Source organism: Bufo bufo, chromosome 9 (assembly GCF_905171765.1).
Source record: "Bufo bufo chromosome 9, aBufBuf1.1, whole genome shotgun sequence".
Taxonomy (NCBI): Eukaryota; Metazoa; Chordata; class Amphibia; order Anura; family Bufonidae; genus Bufo; species Bufo bufo.
In genome coordinates this window covers 220,004,293-220,026,316 of record NC_053397.1, presented here as the reverse complement: position 1 = coordinate 220,026,316, position 22,024 = coordinate 220,004,293, and the positions used below count along the sequence as shown (strand labels likewise).

General features: G+C 43.6%; 1 protein-coding gene across 2 annotated transcripts in view; it reads right to left on the bottom strand.

Moving 5' to 3' along the window:
- LOC120979517 (FRAS1-related extracellular matrix protein 1-like) overlaps window positions 1–22,024 on the bottom strand; it is a 221,425-nt gene that overhangs the window by 118,320 nt on the left and 81,081 nt on the right. For both annotated transcript variants that reach the window (XR_005774308.1, XM_040408315.1), the window contains exons 22-24: window positions 20,785–20,926; window positions 11,983–12,178; window positions 1,588–1,852 (exon numbers count right to left, since the gene is read on the bottom strand). Coding sequence is in view for 1 of the 2 variants with exons in the window: in XM_040408315.1 (XP_040264249.1) it covers window positions 1,588–1,852; window positions 11,983–12,178; window positions 20,785–20,926 (603 nt within the window). In the remaining variant the exon portion in view is untranslated. The remainder of the gene's footprint in view (window positions 1–1,587; window positions 1,853–11,982; window positions 12,179–20,784; window positions 20,927–22,024) is intronic.

Sequence of the window (22,024 nt, the reverse complement as noted above, 5' to 3'; positions counted from 1 at the left end):
GTGCAGGGAGAGTACAGGGACAGTGCAGGAAGAGTGCAGGGAGAGTACAGGGACAGTACAGGAAGAGTACAGGGACAGTGCAGGGAGAGTACAGGGAGAGTACAGGAAGAGTGCAGGGAGAGTACAGGGACAGTGCAGGGAGACTGGAGGAACACTTATTCTGCGTCAGTTTTATTTATTTATTCCTATATCAGCCATAAACTAAGATAAGTAATTCAATACCAATAAGATGGAAGTCTTTATTATTCCAGTGCCAGTGTGCCAACCAATACCATCCATTCTGCACCCCTTAGGGGCGCCAGGTCTCAATGATGACTACCCTCCATGATGCAGAGAGAGTAGGAGCTGGATGTTCCCGATGACACATTCTCATCGATATTAGATGATATGGAAAAGGAGGAAAAGCAGATGGCAGAAGAAGGGCTCCCACCTGTAGGGCAGGAGGGCGCTGGGGTTTGAGCAGTGGGTATGCCAGAGCTGATTAATATTCTGTGTTAACTGTCAAATAACCTGCAGGAGATTATAGGCAAGAGCAGCAATAATCTGCATATTGTGTCCCCACCTATCCAGTCAAACCACGTACCAGCAACCGCCCCTGTATAAAGGTGCCGCACGGCCATTAAAAATAAAGAAGGACTATACGGTGCGGTCTTCATTATTAAATGAAATGCAGCACGGCCGCTCCGTGTGGCCATAGCCTAAGGCAGAGTGGCCTGGGTATACCAGATTTTTATTAATTCATTACAAATTATTTCATAATGAATCAAATTTCTTGGTGAACTTTGGCAAAATTGCCGAATCAAATTTTTTAAAACTTTTCTTATCCATTGACAGGCTGGTGTTCAGCGATGAGACTTCTCTCACCTCAGTGGGAAGGTCAATCACCACAACGTTAGAATCTGGAGCTCAGAAAACTCATGCATCCAAAGTAAACATGTTCTGTGCAATGAGCGGGCGCAATGGTCCCTTCTCATCTGTCACCGGCCGCTCCTACCTGGAAATGTTATGGGATGGCACTTCTCATTTCCAGATGGATGTTCACCAATACCTGAAAGAACCTCTACCAGATCTTTGGTTCGGTGGCCCCAGAATAAACAATTCACCGATGTTATGCTGGCCTCCACAATCACCAGATCTAACTCCCTGTGGGGCTACATCAAGAACTTAGAGTACCTGCCCCCCCCCAGCCACAGAATCTGAACGACCTGAGACCTTATAACAGAAAAAAGAGGATATGCCGGCCATTAGACTATTGACCATTAGATGTCAATTCCTCTAAAAAAAAATTATTCAAGTTAACGCTAATTATCATCCATATATTCGAAATATTTGCAATATATGCAGATAAATATCGGACTGGTCCACTTATATCGGCAACTATTTTTTTCTTTGTCCAATTTGAGAACATTCTCTGGAAATGAGTTGCATGATTTTTCAAAGAATTCCAAAAATCAGACCTGACACATCAATCGCCCCATATAGTGGGATCCTCCTGGTCCCTGTACATGACTGGTATTCCAATCACCATATGGTGGAATTCCAACACATTTAACCCTTTCTGTGATGCCCACAGCAAATCTTTCTCACCTGAATGAGTCCTTGCCAGCCTCACGGCTGTTGTCGTGGACGTAGGAAACCTTCTGAGCCGCCACATCCAACTGGCTGAAACTGGAAATGGGCACGCCAGGAAAATTGATGTACTCAATCTGACCATGAACAGGTGGCACAGAAACGGCGTACAGCAGCTTCTCTGGTTTTCCCGTGCCATCTGTTGCCATAAGAACATCTGTCATCAAGGTCACCCTGTCACCCTCTGTTAAAGTTACAGGGCTGGTGAGTAAAACAATGTCACCTATGGAAGCAAAATTGGGAAGAGAGGATGAGGGAATGCACAGTATGAGCAGAAATGATGGAGAATGGCATCTACAGACAGCATTGTGCAACATTGTGTATCATTGTGCAACATTGTGCATCACTGTGTATCATTGTGCAACACTGTATATAACTGGATATCATGGTGTGACATTGTATATCATTGTGCAAACTGTATATCACTGTGCATCATTGAGCAACAGTGTGCATAACTGTATCATTGTGCAACATTGTATATAAATGTATATCATGATGTAACATTGTATATCACTGTGCATCATTGAGCAGCATTGTGTTTAACTGTATATGATATGTGCATCATTGTCAGAGCTGCATCGTTCCTATGGGTCTGCAGAATACAGATCATTATTATTATTTCCCTTACATCTCCCGCGTACAATAAGGCATCTGTTTAGTATACAATACAGAGAAACTCCATTATCCATGGGGGAAGGGAGAATCCATTCACTTGTGGAATGGTTCCTTTTTTCATGAACTTTCAGGAAATATCCTTTTTGATCATTCATAAAACTGTTACCTTATTTTTAAAAAATTATTTCATTCAGTGATTCACTAGTTAACTTGCTATATACATAAAGGCACTAGACAAGTTATAATCTATTATTATTATTATTATTATTATTATTTTATTAGCTATTTTTGTTATTAATATAAATAATATATATATATATATATATATATAACTAGCAAAAGGACCCGGCTTCGCATATATGTTATTTATTTCATTTAATGTTTCTGTGGTTAGTTAAAAGATATCGACAGTATCCCCCATAACTGTGACCTCTACAGCACCCCGCCCCTTTAACAGTGAATTTCAAAGTACCCCACCTCTTAACACTGACCCCCCCCCCCGTGCCCTGCCACTTTAAAATAGGGCCTCCACAGCAGCCATCCCCTTAACTTTGACCTTCACAGCAGCCCGCCCCTTTAACACTGAGTTTCACAGCACCCCACTCCCTTGACAGTGACCTTCTCAGGGGCCCGCACCCTTAACAGTGACCTCCACAGTACCCTGCTGCCTTAACAGTGAGCTCCACAGCAGTTGCCCCTTTAATAGTAGCCCCTGCCCCTTTAACAGTGACCTCCACAGCGGCCTGCCCCCTTAACAGTAACATCCACAGGGAACGCCTCTTTAACAGTGACCTCCACAGTGCCCGTCCCTTTAATAGTGACAGTGATCCAAGATGGATTTTTCTGCGACTCTCACGTCATGTCACATGTCGCAGTGCAACACCATAGATTATCATTATAAAAATTGTTGCGCGATATCAATGTCGCACGACACGTAGTTGTGCCCTATGTGTCGTGCGACTTATTGTCATTGAGTAGCCCTAGCCTAAAGCTGACCTACAGCAGTGAAGAAAAATGGCTGGGTTTTTATGGAAACCTGGAGTAAAACTGTGTGTATGTGGAGACTAAGGGCCTGCGAGCTTCTATTGGCTGATAAGGGACATGTGACCGTGTGTATGGCAGTTGGGATATGAAGAGAAAGACCTGCAGGCTTGTATTGGCTAATGCAGGTCATTTTTGGGGAATATCTCCGGAACGGTACGTCCTAGAGAGCTGAGACCCCCACAAGATTTATTTCCAGGTAGCAAGGGATATGTATGCCAAGTTTCGTTGAAATCGATGGTTGCGTTTTTGAGTGATAGCGGAACATTCATACATACGTCCTTCTTTATATATATAGATAGATAAATAAATACAAAATAAATAAAACAAAATAATCATATTTTCCTGTAACACGTTTTACGGTGGCTATTTGTTCACAAGCAGCGTTCTTGTAGCATTTCCATCATATTTTTTACTTTATATATACACTGCTCAAAAAAATAAAGGGAACACAAAAATAACACATCCTAGATCTGAATTAATTAAATATTCTTCTGAAATACTTTGTTCTTTACATAGTTGAATGTGCTGACAACAAAATCACACAAAAATTAAAAATGGAAATCAAATTTTTCAACCCATGGAGGTCTGGATTTGGAGTCACACTCAAAATTAAAGTGGAAAAACACACTACAGGCTGATCCAACTTTGATGTAATGTCCTTAAAACAAGTCAAAATGAGGCTCAGTAGTGTGTGTGGCCTCCACGTGCCTCTATGACCTCCCTACAAGGCCTGTGCATGCTCCTGATGAGGTGGCGGACGGTCTCCTGAGGGATCTCCTCCCAGACCTGGACTAAAGCATCTGCCAACTCCTGGACAGTCTGTGGTACAACGTGACGTTGGTGGATAGAGCGAGACATGATGTCCCAGATGTGCTCAATTGGATTCAGGTCTGGGGAACGGGCGAGCAAGTCCATAGCATCAATGCCTTCGTCTTGCAGGAACTGCTGACACACTCCAGCCACATGAGGTCTAGCATTGTCTTGCATTAGGAGGAACCCAGGGCCAACCGCACCAGCATATGGTCTCACAAGGGGTCTGAGGATCTCATCTCGGTACCTAATGGCAGTCAGGCTACCTCTGGCGAGCACATGGAGGGCTGTGCGGCCCTCCAAAGAAATGCCACCCCACACCATTACTGACCCAATGCCAAACCGGTCATGCTGGAGGATGTTGCAGGCAACAGAACGTTCTCCACGGCGTCTCCAGACTCTGTCACGTCTGTCACATGTGCTCAGTGTGAACCTGCTTTCATCTGTGAAGAGCACAGGGCGCCAGTGGCGAATTTGCCAATCTTGGTGTTCTCTGGCAAATGCCAAACGTCCTGCACGGTGTTGGGCTGTAAGCACAACCCCCACCTGTGGGCGTCGGGCCCTCATATCACTCTCATGGAGTCTGTTTCTGACCGTTTGAGCAGACACATGCGCATTTGTGGCCTGCTGGAGGTCATTTTGCAGGGCTCTGGCAGTGCTCCTCCTGTTCCTCCTTGCACAAAGGCGGAGGTAGCGGTCCTGCTGCTGGGTTGTTGCCCTCCTACGGCCTCCTCCACATCTCCTGATGTACTGGCCTGTCTCCTGGTAGCACCTCCATGCTCTGGACACTACGCTGACAGACACAGAAAACCTTCTTGCCACAACTCGCATTGATGTGCCATCCTGGATAAGCTGCACTACCTGAGCCACTTGTGTGGGTTGTAGACTCCGTCTCATGCTACCACTAGAGTGAAAGCACCGCCAGCATTCAAAAGTGACCAAAACATCAGCCAGGAAGCATAGGAACTGAGAAGTGGTCAGGTCACCACCTGCAGAACCACTAAGTGGACAGTTTTCCTAAGTGGACAGTTTGATTTCACAGAAGTGTGATTGACTTGGAGTTACATTGTGTTGTTTAAGTGTTCCCTTTATTTTTTTGAGCAGTGTATATAACTTCAAGGCTATTTTACTTAAATTTCAAGTAAAAAAAAAATGCATGGCATAAACACCACAAAATGCCAATCTTACAGATACCAAAAGGGTCATCTATTTAGATAGAAATCTCACCACTAGGTTATTATTTAAAGTTTCTATTTGACAGAAAAATGGTGGAAATCATCATGATATTATTGTATATGCAGCATAGTAAATGCACATTCATTAACCAGCCCCTACTGTCCTGTGTCGGCTCCCTGGGTGGTTCTGCACGGGGAGCATGTGGTGTGTGGTGATATAGTAAGACTACATTTCCCATGAGCACCGTGTCACCCTGTGCGGTTTGTGCATGCTCGGCCTGTACTTGTAAAGGCGTGTTCACACCAGCGCTCGGTATTTCTTTTGTTCTGCTCCATTAGAGGAGCGGAATAATGAGAATAGTGGAAGTGCGCTTAACTGAACGGAGCCAAACAGACCCCATTGACTTTAATGGTTTTTGTTTGGGAGTCTTTGTTAGCTGAAAAAAGGTTCTGCGGGCAGGACTTTTTTGTCCGCTATTTGGCAGAATCTGTAAAAGAATCCCAAGCCTCCAACGCAGGTGTGAACATGCCCTAAAACAGCGCAGCGCACAGTAAAATATGAGGAGTGAAGCAGGGCAAGTGCGCAGTGAGATTGGGCAGAAGGTACATGAACTGTAGAGAAAGACGGAGGTGCAAACAGAGAAAGATGAGAGGAACCAACTGAGCATGCTCAGCCAGTTACTGCCAGGGCTGCTGGTGGAGGAGATAAAGGCTGACACTGGAGTCTGGGGAAGTCTTTACTGGTGAACTATCGCAAAATGAGTAAAGAGTCTTTATTTGGCATATGGGATCCAATGGGAGACATTTAAAACCTGGCAAAGCCCCTTTAACTATTAGAAGAATGGTAGGCCCCCTGACATTGGCAACTGCAACTGTTGCACTGGACTGAATCCACGTGTGGACTGAATCCACGTGTGGACTGAATCCACGTGTGTGCGCTCTGCTCTCTGGATTGCCAGTGACTGATGGAAAGATGACACTTTCTACAATGCAAATCTTATAAGCAAAGTCTGTGAAGACAGCAGCTCAGATTTACCAACATCTGCAGAAAAAGTAGTGCATAAGGGCACATATAGGGTTGTATTCACCAGAAATACTCAACAAGGGTCATGGCTTAGTGGAAAGGACTAAGGAGTGGAGCTTCCCAGAAAGGGGCATGGCCTAGGATTCATCGATTTGCACCAAAATTGCGTCACAGTTCTGTCTCAAAGTAACCCGACCAATAGTTGGTATAGAGTCAGAGAAAGGTGTCTATCCCTGCACCAGATTTATCCTCCAGCCTGAGCCCCTGTGATACATCTACTGCAGGTCTACACCATTTACTGGACCACCAGCAGAATAGTGAGTGCAGCTCTGGAGTATAATACAGGATGTAACTCAGGATCAGTACAGGATAAGTAATGTATGTACACAGTGACTCCACCAGCAGAATAGTGAGTGCAGCTCTGGAGTATAATACAGGATGTAACTCAGGATCAGTACAGGATAAGTAATGTATGTACACAGTGATTGCACCAGCAGAATAGTGAGTGCAGCTCTGGAGTATAATACAGGATGTAACTCAGGATCAGTACAGGATAAGAAATGTATGTACACAGTGACTCCACCAGCAGAATAGTGAGTGCAGCTCCGGAGTATAATACAGGATGTAACTCAGGATCAGTACAGGATAAGTAATGTAATGTATGTACACAGTGACTGCACCAGCAGAATAGTGAGTGCAGCTCTGGAGTATAATACAGGATGTAACTCAGGATCAGTACAGGATAAGTAATGTATGTACACAGTGACTGCACCAGCAGAATAGTGAGTGCAGCTCTGGAGTATAATACAGGCTGTAACTCAGGATCAGTACAGGATAAGTAATGTAATGTATGTACACAGTGACTGCACCAGCAGAATAGTGAGTGCAGCTCTGGGGTATAATACAGGATGTAACTCAGGATCAGTACAGGATAAGTAATGTAATGTATGTACACAGTGACTCCACCAGCAGAATAGTGAGTGCAGCTCCGGAGTATAATACAGGATGTAACTCAGGATCAGTACAGGATAAGTAATGTAATGTATGTACACAGTGACTCCACCAGCAGAATAGTGAGTGCAGCTCTGGAGTATAATACAGGATGTAACTCAGGATCAGTACAGGATAAGTAATGTATGTACACAGTGACTGCACCAGCAGAATAGTGAGTGCAGCTCTGGAGTATAATACAGGATGTAAGTCAGGATCAGTACAGGATAAGTAATGTATGTACACAGTGACTCCACCAGCAGAATAGTGAGTGCAGCTCTGGAGTATAATACAGGATGTAACTCAGGATCAGTACAGGATAAGTAATGTAATGTATGTACACAGTGACTGCACCAGCAGAATAGTGAGTGCAGCTCTGGAGTATAATACAGGATGTAACTCAGGATCAGTACAGGATAAGTAATGTATGTACACAGTGACTGCACCAGCAGAATAGTGAGTGCAGCTCTGGAGTGTAATACAGGATGTAACTCAGGATCAGTACAGGATAAGTAATATAATGTATGTACACAGTGACTGCACCAGCAGAATAGTGAGTGCAGCTCTGGAGTATAATACAGGATGTAACTCAGGATCAGTACAGGATAAGTAATGTATGTATACAGTGACTGCACCAGCAGGATAGTGAGTGCAGCTCTGGAGTATAATACAGGATGTAACTCAGGATCAGTACAGGATAAGTAATGTATGTACACAGTGACTGCACCAGCAGGATAGTGAGTGCAGCTCTGGAGTATAATACAGGATGTAACTCAGGATCAGTACAGGATATGTAATGTATGTACACAGTGTCTGCACCAGCAGAAAAGTGAGTGCAGCTCTGGAGTATAATACAGGATGTAACTCAGGATCTGTACAGGATAAGTAATGTATGTACACAGTGTCTGCACCAGCAGAAAAGTGAGTGCAGCTCTGGAGTTTAATAAACGATGGACCTCAGGATCAGTACAACATACGTAATTATATGTGTTTAAAAATGTTTTTCTTTAAAGAAACACTTTATATATTATACTATCCTCATATACTGAATGGAAAAGATCTCTTGGCACCCATTGCAAACTTTCCTAAATATGTTCACCTCTCTGTATGGTACTATATGATTGTAACAGGATTCAGGTTCTGACATGAACGTTTGCCAAAATAAACAATTTTCTTTTCTTTTAAAAAAAATAAAAAAAATTGGCATTGATTTTCTTCTTTTAACGAACCTGAATCCTGATTTATTCTGTGGCTCTTATGATTCAGCCTCTACATTGTGAGCTCTTGAAAAGGAACACAATGTGTTAAATGCTTTTGCCTCCAGCCTGGATGTTGTTAAGCAGATACAGGCTTTATTATGTCGCGCAGCTTATTGGTTTTGGCAAAGGATTCCTAATTATATTAAAAGTGATGACGGACAAAGAACTTAGGGAGCAACAAGCTGTGTTTGGCTGTATTCTCTGCTGTAAAACCTTTGAAACCAATTTGAATGCATGGTCACAACCACACAAACTGTATGGAGAGGAGCCTGGAGGTGCACACCGCTGAGATCTGCCTATTAGCTGGGAATGGGATCTCCGTCTCCAACCAGATAACAGGGGCCCGATCAAAAGACATTTGTAGATGTGGGGAGACCTGACATGCGTGACATATGGAGTCACCGGGATGATGCACATTGTGTGCTGTGTGCATCTGACAAGGTGCCGTCAACTCAACAACTGATATCAGCAATCGTTACAAATGTAACAATGTCTTCTGTATATGTAAAAATGCAAAAACTATGATGAAAATATCACAGAGCAGATACATACTGTACAGGAACCCTGACCATACCAAACACTGTGGGTCACAGGGACATAATATCTGCAAACCATTAGAGCCAGTCATAAAGGGTTCTCCGCTCCCTACTTGTTACAATGTTCCCTTCACAAAAAATTTATCACAATGTGTCCACCCACCAAAGATCCCCAAAAATCAGCTGTAATCTCTGGGTAAATCTGGCAGTAAGTGTTCAATTTCCCTGCAGCTCCACCACAGGGGAAATGAAGCATTACACACTGTCCATTCTTATTAATAGGTTGTCTATGTAATGCAGGACAGGGCAGGTCCTCCAGAGCAAGAGACGCTCTTGGTAACTACTCTGCAATCTGTTACTGAAGATCCTGGATAGGAGACCCCCTCTACCATCTGTGAAGACCCCAATAGGGTGTATGAAAATGGGTTTTCTAAACAGGACAATTCCTTTGTTACTTCATAGAGATGGAGCAGCCGGACAAGAAATGGCCAGAGCTAGTGGGACCTGATGACAAGGCGATTGTTGATGACCCCTACAATAATGACCTTATGTATGGAGCTGTTATTTGGTTACTGCATGGTGGTCAGGAAACCAGTTAAAGAGCAGAAAAAGTAAAAAATTTATTAATTTTGAAAAAAAGAAATATAGAGGAATAGCGTACCAAAAAAAACTCAAACGATCTAACCTCACTGATTAGATAATCTTTATTTACCTCCCCCCCAGTGAAAATTATCATTGAAATATTCCTTTCATGAAAACTTTTTGTTTATCTAAACCCTGACATTTTTCTTTTAATTTTCTATTATAATTTGGGTGACCCTTTATATTTGGCTATTTTCTGCCCTTCACAGAACAGCCCAGTGATTACCATGAATTAATGGATTATCTGGAGCACCAGTTGGCAATCATCTAGCAAAAAAAAAACAAAAGCAAAAAACCCCAAAAAGTTACCGATGCAGCTGTTTACTAATAAATAAAGCCTCAGCTGTAAGGGAAATAAATGAGATGCATTTAATTGCCGGGCAGAACAAGCACCTCTCTTCATTACAATGTGCTGTCTTTTCTCTCTATGATGTCAGGGAGCATGGCATCCTGTCAAAGCGTTTATCAATCGCAGTTTGCAGATGGCGCAGAGGATTCTCCCTAATTTTAAGCAAAAGTTGCATTGTACATGAATGGGAAAGATTTTTTTATTTTTTTGCTAAGGACCCCCCCATCCATTCTCTTTACCCCCTCCACCCTTTGGGAATCAGCAGCATCTGATTCTCTAGTGCCAATCTCTCATTTGCAACACATAATGGTGCGTCGTTTTAGAAAAAAAATTTCAAGACAAATGTGTCCTCCGTTTTAAATTCTGTTTTGGCATTAAGGCCTCAAGTATCACATGCCCAAAATCTAAGATCTACAGATGACTTGATTTTACAGCTAAATTCCCAATGAAATTCATTATCAATCTAGGAAAATTCCAATTTTACTAAATCATCATGTGAATTTTTCTAAAACAGGATATAAAACAAAAAAAAGTCCAAAAAACTCAAATGAATTTTAAAGTGACCAATTAAAATAGTTAAATACATTTCTTATTAAATAAATGGCATAAATTAGCTGCATTATTGATTATTCATTAATTGCTTATTTCAATAATATTAATAAATACATAAATACATAAGTAAATAAATAAAATAGGAATATAAATAAGTAGAAATATGAAAATAAATAATGAATCAATAAATATATAAATAGATATGTAAATAAGTAACTAAATAAATAAGTAGATAGATAAGGCTACATGCACACGGCGATTTTTATGGCTATCACACGTCCGTTTTAAGACCAATAGCAGCCTATGGGGTTATTCTCACAGCAGTTTTTTTGACGGTCAGTGAAAAAACGGACATAAGAAAAATAAAACATGTTCTATCTTGTCCGTTTTTCACTGACCGACTGCCCCATACAATTGATTGGGTCCGTTTTTAACGTCCGTTTCTCGGAAAGTCATCATGGAAAAAAGGTCAGCTAAAAATTGACAGTTTATCCGTTTTTAATGGACTTTTTTTTCATCCATGTAGCCAAAATAAGAAAGGTAAGATAAGAAAATAAATAAATAAGATAGGTAAAAAAATAAACAAATATGTAAATAAATGAAGCTCCAAAAAAGGAAATCATATACTGTTTTCAGAAAGTATACTACTCTGACCTGAAAAATAGCTGCAGATTTACAACAATGTTTTTTTTTTTAATGTTTTTTAAATATATTTTAAGTTACCCCTAAGAAATTAAAAAAATTTACTCAATTTAACAATGTTTTTTTTTTAATGTTTTTTAAATATATTTTAAGTTACCCCTAAGAAATTTAAAAAATTCACTCAATTTAACATCATTTCTTCATTTCAGAATTTTATATACAGGTATAATTTATCAATTTTATTTTTTTTCTATTCTAGAATTTTGCCTATTTTAGTAATAATCTAAAAATAACTCTTCAAACATCCTATTTGTTTTTAGTATTTTTTTACTCTTTCCAGTTTTGACACGCTGGGGTTGTAGTTGCCACACACGTGGGAATTTTATATATTTTTTTCTCTTATTCAAATAATTGGACTTGGTGACTGGTCGCCATGGAAATGACATCACTACAGATGGCCCGTCGGAATGGTCATTGAAAACAGACACTCAATTGTCGCCCGTCTTGTAAACTTGACTCCTTGATTCAGCAATGCGGATAATGGCTACGATGTTAATTTGCATGTCTGCAGAGCACAACTGTTTTTGAAGGATCCCGGGGTATTTGTTCCACTCAGAAGAGACGTATAATTGTCTTGTATTCATGGGATAATACAGTATTCTCGCTGTCTGGCTCTGATACAAACCCACATGAGGCCCTGGCCCATAAAACTTACCTTTCTCTATGTTTAAAATGGAGATGAAGAAAGTTTGCGGGGCTGTATTGTGCTCCCCATCTGTTATGGAAAATCGGAAGCTGTCATGTCCCTTGCAGCCGAGGATTATGGTGTGAAAATACCAGATATGATTCATGTCTATATCTTCCTGCGTGAAATTCATTCCAGCGTACAGAGTGACCCAGGCTGAGCCCACCTAGGGGAACAGAGCAAAGAGGAATCAAAGGAGCAGCAATCATTCTGTTAAATGGTTAAAGATAAAAATCAGAAACTTTTGCAACTAATATTTTTTTTTATAAAAATGCACATCTCCTACTGTTTTTTGTCTACAGCTCTTATGCAGATCTATATGTCTCTATTAGGCCTCTTTCACACGGGCGTTGCGGGAAAATGTGCGGGTGCGTTACGGGAACACCCGCGATTTTTCCGCGCGAGTGCAAAACATTGAAAAATCGCGTGTGTTTGGTACCCAAACCCGAACTTCTTCACAGAAGTTCGGGCTTCGGATCGGTGTTCTGTAAATAGTATTCTTTTCCCTTATAACATGGTTATAAGGGAAAATAATAGCATTCTGAATACAGAATGCATAGTACAATAGCGCTGGAGGGGTTAAAAAAAAAACAAAACATTTTTAACTCACCTTAGTCCACTTGTTCGCGGCCCGGCATCTCCTTCTGGCTTCATCTGATCTCTGTGCAGCAACAGGACCTGTGGTGACGTCATTCCTGTCATCACATGGTACGTCATATGATTTTTTACCATGGTCATTCACCATGGTAAAAGATCATGTGACGTACCATGTGATGACCGGAGTGACGTCACCACAGGTCCTTGACCTATAATTAATGCTCACCACAGGTCCTATTCAGTAAAGGAGACAGAAGGAGATGCCGACATCGCGATCAAGTGGATTAAGGTGAGTTAAATGATTTTTTATTTTTTTAACCCCTCCAGCGCTATTTTACTATGCATTCTGTATTCAGAATGCTATTATTTTCCCTTATAACTATGTTATAAGGGAAAATAATACAATCTACAGAACACTGATCCCAAGCCCGAACTTCTGTGAAGAAGTTTGGGTTTGGGTACCAAACATGTGTGATTTTTTCACAAAGAGGAGCATGCTGCGATTTTCACACAATGCACAAGTGATGCGTGAAAATCACCGCTCATGTGAACAGCCCATAGAAATTAATGGGTCAGGATTCCGTGCGGATGCAATGCGTTCACCTCCCGCAACGCATCCGCGCGGAAAACTCGCTGGTGTAAAAGGGGCCTTAGGCCTCTTTCACACGAGCGTGGTGGATCGGCTCCGGATGCGTTCAGTGAAACTCGCACTATTTCCCAAGTAAGTTCAGTCAGTTTTGTCTGCGATTGCGTTCAGTTGTTCAGTTTTTTGCGCGCGGGTGCGATGCGTTTTGATGCGTTTTTCACGCACGTGATAAAAAACGGAAGGTTTACAAACAACATCTCCTAGCAATCATCAGTGAAAAAACGCATTGCATCCGCACCTGCTTACGGAAGCAATGCGTTTTTCACTAAAGCCCCATTCACTTCTATGGGTCCAGGGCTGCGTGAAAAACACAGAATATAGAACATGCTGCGATTTTCACTCAACGCAGAACTGATGCATGAAAAAAAACGCTCATGTACACAGCCCCATTGAAATGAATAGGTCAGGATTCAGTGCGGGTGCGATGCGTTCACGTCTTGCATTGCACCCGCGCGGAAAACTCGCTCGTGTGAAAGGGGCCTTAGTGATGAGCAAAGTATTCATAAATTTGATTTGGCTGCTTTGCCAAATTTTACAAAATCTTAATTACTTAGCTATCTTTCACACTGGCGTTGCGGGAAAATGTGCGGGTGCGTTGCGGGAACACCCGCGATTTTTCCGCGCGAGTGCAAAACACTGTAATGCGTTTTGCACTCGCGTGAGAAAAATCACACATGTTTGGTACCCAAACCCAAACTTCTTCACAGAAGTTCAGGTTTGGGATCAGTGTTGTGTAGATTGTATTATTTTCCCTTATAACATGGTTATAAGGGAAAATAATAGCATTCTGAATACAGAATGCAAAGTAAAATAGCGCTGGAGGGGTTAAAAAAAATAAAATAAAAATTTAACTCACCTTAGTCCACTTGATAGCGCAGCCGGCATCTCCTTCTGTATTCTTTCTTTAGGACCTGGGTAAAGGACCTTTGATGATGTCACTCCGGTCATCACATGATCCATCACCATGGTAAAAGATCATGTGACGTACCATGTGATGACCGGAGTGACGTCATCAAAGGTCCTGTAACTGTACTTAATGCTCACCACAGGTCCTATTCCACAAAGGAGACGCAAGGAGATGCCGGCTACGCGAGCAAGTGGATTAAGGTGAGTTAAATTATTATTATTATTTTTTTAACCCCTCCAGCGCTGTTTTACTTTGCATTCTGTATTCAGAATGCTATTATTTTCCCTTATAACCATGTTATAAGGGAAAATAATAATGATCGGGTCCCCATCCCGATCATCTCCTAGCAACCGTGCGTGAAAATCGCACCGCATCCGCACTTGCTTGCGGATGCTTGCGATTTTCACGCAACCCCATTCACTTCTATGGGGCCTGCGTTGCGTGAAAAACGCAGAATATAGAGCATGCTGCGATTTTCACGCAACGCACAAGTGATGCGTGAAAATCACCGCTCATCTGAACAGCCCCATAGAAATGAATGGGTCCGGATTCAGTGCGGGTGCAATGCGTTCAACTCACGCATCGCATCCGCGCGGAATACTCGCCCGTGTGAAAGGGGCCTTAGTCACGAAGCGCATTTCTTTGTGCAATGACAGGGAGGGGCGATTGTGCCGCCCCCCCCCCCCCCGTCATTGTACCCCACAGATGCCGCGTTCATACATGATCGTGGCCGGCGTGATGACTCGCCATACATCACCGTGCATGGGATTTCACCCGCGATCTTCAAGCAAGATGGCGCCACACTTGCCCGTCATGACCAAATGGATCAGGTAAGTATTATTTTTAGTTTTTTTACGGTATTTCAGTTTAAATCGATTTGCTACCGTGAATGAAATTCGACTTTGCGGCGAATCGAATTTATCCTGAAATTCGGATGGACTTCCACTTTGTGGACTTCGTTTGTGGCTCATGCAACCGAACATATTTTTCCCCGTGTCCATTCTGTGTTTATTTTGCGGCCCGTATGCGGAACCACTCACTTCAATGGGGCTGAAAAAAATATTAAAAAAACTCTGCGTGTATTCTGTGTCCTTATGTCTGTTCTGCAAAAAAATAGAACATGTCCTAATATTGTCTGCATTATGGACATGGATATGGGCTGGCCCTTCCGTTCTGCAAAATACGGAATCCACACAGCCAGTGTCCGTGTTTTACGGAGCTGCAATTTGCTAACAGTCGTATGCATGAGCCCCTACTTTCATCCACCTATCCCCTGCCCGATACAAACTTGCAATCAGTAGGCAGAGTATAAATCAAGTGGAGTGTGACTGCAGGATCGGAAAATTAAATTAGCAGAAATTAAAGGATATGTTGACTTTTAACAGGTTCTTGATTTAAAAAATCTCCCTTCGTTTTTGTGTCTATGTATCTCCATGGTTACAAGAAGTAGATGAAACACAGCAGGGAGTATGACTGAAGGATCAGACTACGCATGGTTTGCTCGTAGTCTGTAACCATGGAAACATATAGGGCTGTATAGGTGCTGCAGACACAAAACAGTAGGAGATTTTTAAGCAAAACTATTTGAAAATCTTTCATTTTTTGAACTCTAGATACTTCGCTATAAAAAAAATGGCTGCAAAGTGGGCGCAGACTTCAGAAGTTATTTTTGCAAAACAGATTTTTTGCATGTCACCCCCCTCCAGTATACGTACATCAGTATTAGGCCTCCTGCACACGAATGTATGTGTTCCGTTTCCGTATTGCGGACTGCATATGCGGATCTGCAATAAACAGACACCGTTCCGTGTGCATTCCGCATCACGGATGCGGACTCATTAACTTGAATGGGTCCGCAATTCCGGAAATGCGGAACGGAACCCTACGGAAGCACTACGGAAGCACTACGGAGTGCTTCTGTGGGGTTCCGTTCCATACTTCCGTTCCGCAAAAAGATAGAACTTGCTCTAACTTTTTGCGGAACGGGCGGATCACTGACCCAATCAAGTTAAATGGGTCTGGATCCGTCCCGGAGGCCGCACGAATGTTCTCCGTGCATTATGGGACCGCAAATTGCAGTCCCTAATGCACGGAATGGAACATATATACGTTCGTGGGCATGAGCCCTTAGGAGAACTGTTCCAGGACTGAATTCTGCATGTGGGTCCAAAGAGTGGGGGGGGGGGGGGGGGGGAGAAAGTGACAACTGCTTTGAGCAAAGTTCCCAATTTAAAAAAAGTAGTTGTCACTTTTAAATAATGTATTACATGGATTCAACCAGCGCAACAGCCGCTCCTCGTCACTGCGGGGTGTCCTCCTGGGGCAATCCGCCCGAAATGTAACGAAATGTTTCAGCAAATAACTGTCATTCTGTGCCTAATGAAGAGCGGCACTGTGTTGGGGCACTACGGTTGGCAGGACTATTATAGGTTGGCCCTGGCACTGTTTTTGGGGTCACCTGGGCAGGCCCTGCTAGTTGGGGGCCCTGGCACCGTCACATTTGCAGTTATTCCTATGGACGAACTGGCCGGTAAATATAAGACAATATTGATGAAAATCACTTCTTTCTTTAGTATTGAATGGTAAGATGGGGAAAACAGGACGGGATACAGAAAGTATATCGGAGAATTGTAGGGATTTTTTTTTACTATGCAAAGAACAGCATTTTTTTCATAACCCTTTAATTGATTATCCTAATGTATTTTTTGGCAACTCGTTTCCGGAAAATTCATTCTTCAATGAGAAGTTAAAATATAAAAGAAGGTTCCGTCTCTGATGTTTTCCCTTTATTCCCAAACCTATAAAAATGCAGAAATATCAACTGACAGATCTATAAAGTGTGGACATCTGTCGGCGCCGTATGGCTTATACCCTATATACAATACAGCCCTGTGTAATGGGGGTCCCTTGGTATTGGGAGCAGGGGGGGAGGGGGGAAGGGAATGGGAACTTCAGGACCAAAATATTCCGTGGGAATGAATGGAGAGCATCAAACACACAAGGAATACACGCAGACGGCATATACACACACATAAACACATACAGATACACACACATGTGTTCTCCCCGTGATAGAGAACTTAGATTGTGAGCCCCATCGGGGACAGTGTGACGCTAATGTCTGTAAAGCGCTAAGGAATATAGTACCGCTATATAAGTGCATAAAATAAATAAATAAATAAAATATAAACAGGCATATATATATACACACATAGAAGCAGGCATATATATACACACATAAAGATACAAACACTACACACACGCTGTATAAGCACACAATACTCACATATATAGAAAAACATATACAGATACATAGACATATACACAGCTATATAGACACACGAGGCATATACTGTATACAGAGATATATAAACACAAATACAGACATACACACACAAAAAAGGCACACACACATATACACCTGCGCTGGAAATCCACAGCGTTTGCGTTACATGTGGACGTACGGTCAGCAGGGAACGGTCTGATCCTAAGAGGTCACTGTCGCTGGCCCTGTCCTGGGATGGCAGCAGATGTCACTATTATGAACGTACTGTGACTGTCGAGGATTGGCCTTGTTCTGCGGTTGCTATAGTTGCCCTTGTTGTGAGGGCACTGGAGTTCCTGTTATGGGTGCCCTGTCTGGCCTTGGTATTGGGTATTGGCACTGTTATGGGGGCACTTTATAAAGTATCAATAAAAAATGATACTTCACTCATATTGTGTCCTGAGGCTGGCATTGTTATGGGCACACTGTGTCTGTCCTTGGTGCAGGGTATTGTGGCTGGCATTGTTATATGGTATTGTGGCTGGCATTGTTATGGGCGCACACTGTCTGACCCTGTTATATGGTATTGTGGCTGGCATTGTTATGGGCGCACAGTGTCTGGCCCTGTTATATGGTATTGTGGCTGGCATTGTTATGGGCGCACACTGTCTGACCCTGTTATATGGTATTGTGTCTGGCATTGTTATGGGCGCACACTGTCTGACCCTGTTATATGGCATTGTGGCTGGCATTGTTATGGGCACACAGTGTTTCTGGCCCTGTTATATGGTATTGTGGCTGGCATTGTTATGGGCGCACACTGTCTGACCCTGTTATATGGTATTGTGGCTGGCATTGTTATGGGCGCACAGTGTCTGGCCCTGTTATATGGTATTGTGGCTGGCATTGTTATGGGCGCACACTGTCTGACCCTGTTATATGGTATTGTGTCTGGCATTGTTATGGGCGCACACTGTCTGACCCTGTTATATGGCATTGTGGCTGGCATTGTTATGGGCACACAGTGTTTCTGGCCCTGTTATATGGTATTGTGGCTGGCATTGTTATGGGCGCACACTGTCTGACCCTGTTATATGGTATTGTGGCTGGCATTGTTATGGGCGCACAGTGTCTGGCCCTGTTATATGGTATTGTGGCTGGTATTGTTATGGGCACGCATTGTCTGACCCTGTTATATGGTATTGTGGCTGGCATTGTTATGGGCGCACACTGTCTGACCCTGTTATATGGTGTTGTGGCTGGCATTGTTATGGGCACACAGTGTTTCTGGCCCTGTTATATGGTATTGTGGCTGGCATTGTTATGGGCGCACACTGTCTGACCCTGTTATATGGTATTGTGGCTGGCATTGTTATGGGCGCACAGTGTCTGGCCCTGTTATATGGTATTGTGGCTGGTATTGTTATGGGCACGCATTGTCTGACCCTGTTATATGGTATTGTGGCTGGCATTGTTATGGGCGCACACTGTCTGACCCTGTTATATGGTATTGTGGCTGACATTGTTATGGGCGCACACTGTCTGACCCTGTTATATGGTATTGTGGCTGGTATTGTTATGGGCACACAGTGTCTGGCCCTGTTATATGGTATTGTGGCTGGCATTGTTATGGGCGCACACTGTCTGGCCCTGTTATATGGTATTGTGGCTGGCATTGTTATGGGCATGCACTGTCTGACCCTGTTATATGGTATTGTGGCTGGCATTGTTATGGGCGCACAGTGTCTGGCCCTGTTATATGGTATTGTGGCTGGCATTGTTATGGGCGCACACTGTCTGACCCTGTTATATGGTATTGTGGCTGGTATTGTTATGGGCGCACAGTGTCTGGCCCTGTTATATGGTATTGTGGCTGGCATTGTTATGGGCGCACAGTGTCTGGCCCTGTTATATGGTATTGTGGCTGGCATTGTTATGGGCACACAGTGTCTGGCCCTGTTATATGGTATTGTGGCTGGCATTGTTATGGGCGCACACTGTCTGGCCCTGTTATATGGTATTGTGGCTGGCATTGTTATGGGCGCACAGTGTCTGGCCCTGTTATATGGTATTGTGGCTGGCATTGTTATGGGCGCACACTGTCTGGCCCTGTTATATGGTATTGTGGCTGGCATTGTTATGGGCGCACACTGTCTGACCCTGTTATATGGTATTGTGGCTGGCATTGTTATGGGCATGCACTGTCTGACCCTGTTATATGGTATTGTGGCTGGCATTGTTATGGGCGCACAGTGTCTGGCCCTGTTATATGGTATTGTGGCTGGCATTGTTATGGGCGCACACTGTCTGGCCCTGTTATATGGTATTGTGGCTGGCATTGTTATGGGCGCACACTGTCTGACCCTGTTATATGGCATTGTGGCTGGCATTGTTATGGGCACACAGTGTTTCTGGCCCTGTTATATGGTATTGTGGCTGGCATTGTTATGGGCGCACACTGTCTGGCCCTGTTATATGGTATTGCGGCTGGCATTGTTATGGGCGCACAGTGTCTGGCCCTGTTATATGGTATTGTGGCTGGCATTGTTATGGGCGCACAGTGTCTGGCCCTGTTATATGGTATTGTGGCTGACATTGTTATGGGCGCACACTGTCTGACCCTGTTATATGGTATTGTGGCTGGCATTGTTATGGGCGCACACTGTCTGACCCTGTTATATGGTATTGTGGCTGGCATTGTTATGGGCGCACACTGTCTGGCCCTGTTATATGGTATTGTGGCTGGCATTGTTATGGGCGCACAGTGTCTGGCCCTGTTATATGGTATTGTGGCTGGCATTGTTATGGGCGCACACTGTCTGGCCCTGTTATATGGTATTGTGGCTGGCATTGTTATGGGCGCACACTGTCTGGCCCTGTTATATGGTATTGTGGCTGGTATTGTTATGGGCGCACACTGTCTGGCCCTGTTATATGGTATTGTGGCTGGCATTGTTATGGGCGCACACTGTCTGGCCCTGTTATATGGTATTGTGGCTGGCATTGTTATGGGCGCACAGTGTCTGGCCCTGTTATATGGTATTGTGGCTGGCATTGTTATGGGCGCACAGTGTCTGGCCCTGTTATATGGTATTGTGGCTGGCATTGTTATGGGCGCACAGTGTCTGGCCCTGTTATATGGTATTGTGGCTGGCATTGTTATGGGCACACAGTGTCTGGCCCTGTTATATGGTATTGTGGCTGGCATTGTTATGGGCACACAGTGTCTGGCCCTGTTATATGGTATTGTGGCTGGCATTGTCATAATTACCCTACAGCTCTCCATGTTATGTATCGGCTGTGACTGGCACAGATGTGGGGGCACTTTATAACATACCACCTGATGAATGGACTCACCCTTTTTTTCAGCTCGCCGAATGTTGGGGTGCTGGTCATAATGTAAGACACTGCCGTCCTGGAGGAATCTTCATCCTCAGCCTCCAGCACCAGGGGGGAGATGACTTTATTGTCGGCCACTTCCACCTCCAGGCCTCCATTCCTGAGGATGAAAGATGCACAGCAGACCAGTTCATAGAGGGCATGGACATAGGACTTATCTGGTCCTAGGAAAGCTGGGTGACACAGCCCCCCCACTGTCAGGGACTACTGGACGGGAAGAGCTGTATTGTTTTGCAGTACATCCCCTGCTATTCAGGACCCTAGGAAAGTTGGGTGCCAGCAGCTGTGAGATCGGAGCTATTAGGTGCTATCACCCAGCTTTCCCAGACTCCTGAGCGGTGGAGCAGCCTGGTTATATCCCCTGCGGGCCGGTTCTGGGTGAGCGGATGGTGGTCGCCGCTCGCAGGACGTGTCGCCTGCATTCCTTATGTGCAGCAGATTATCAGGTAATTACAGAAAGCGACGAGATTCTCCATCGGATCTGGAATACCGGCCAGACCTCTCCACTTGCGGATAACTGAATGGCCTCAGCTGCTGCAGAGCCTCTTGGGAAACCAAATCCTTGCCTCTTGAGCCAGTTCCCAGGTTGTGAAGCACAATGGTGACTGACGGCTGCTCGCCCTGTGGGATGGAGTGGCAGCTGCAGACTTTAGTGCCCAGGCGTCTGTGGCAGACAAGTGCCCTCCCATGGTGGTCCAAATCATTAACATCTCACCAGCCTGAAGGGCAATTGCCCCCCAGAGGCCCCCAGTGTCCTTATCGCTGCGGTCACAGTTATCTAATCTCCTCCCCGGGGGTTTGCTGGGGGATATAGTCCTCATTAAGGAATGTTATGGCAGTGCTCCCGGTAATACCTATGGACGCTCCGAGAACAAGGACCAGACGCACTCTGCGCACTCGCTTCACACTCATGTGTCTGCTGTGTCCGATCTATCCCTGACAACACGCAGTGATTGTGTTGCAATGCAGCTCTATCTATCTATCTATCTATCTATCTATCTATCTATCTATCATCTATCTATCTATCTATCTATCTATCTATCTATCATCTATCTATCTATCTATCTATCTATCTATCTATCTATTATCTATTATCTATCTATCTATCTATCTATCTATCTATTATCTATCTATCTATCTATCTATTATCTATCTATCTATCATCTATCTATTATCTATCTATCTATCTATTATCTAT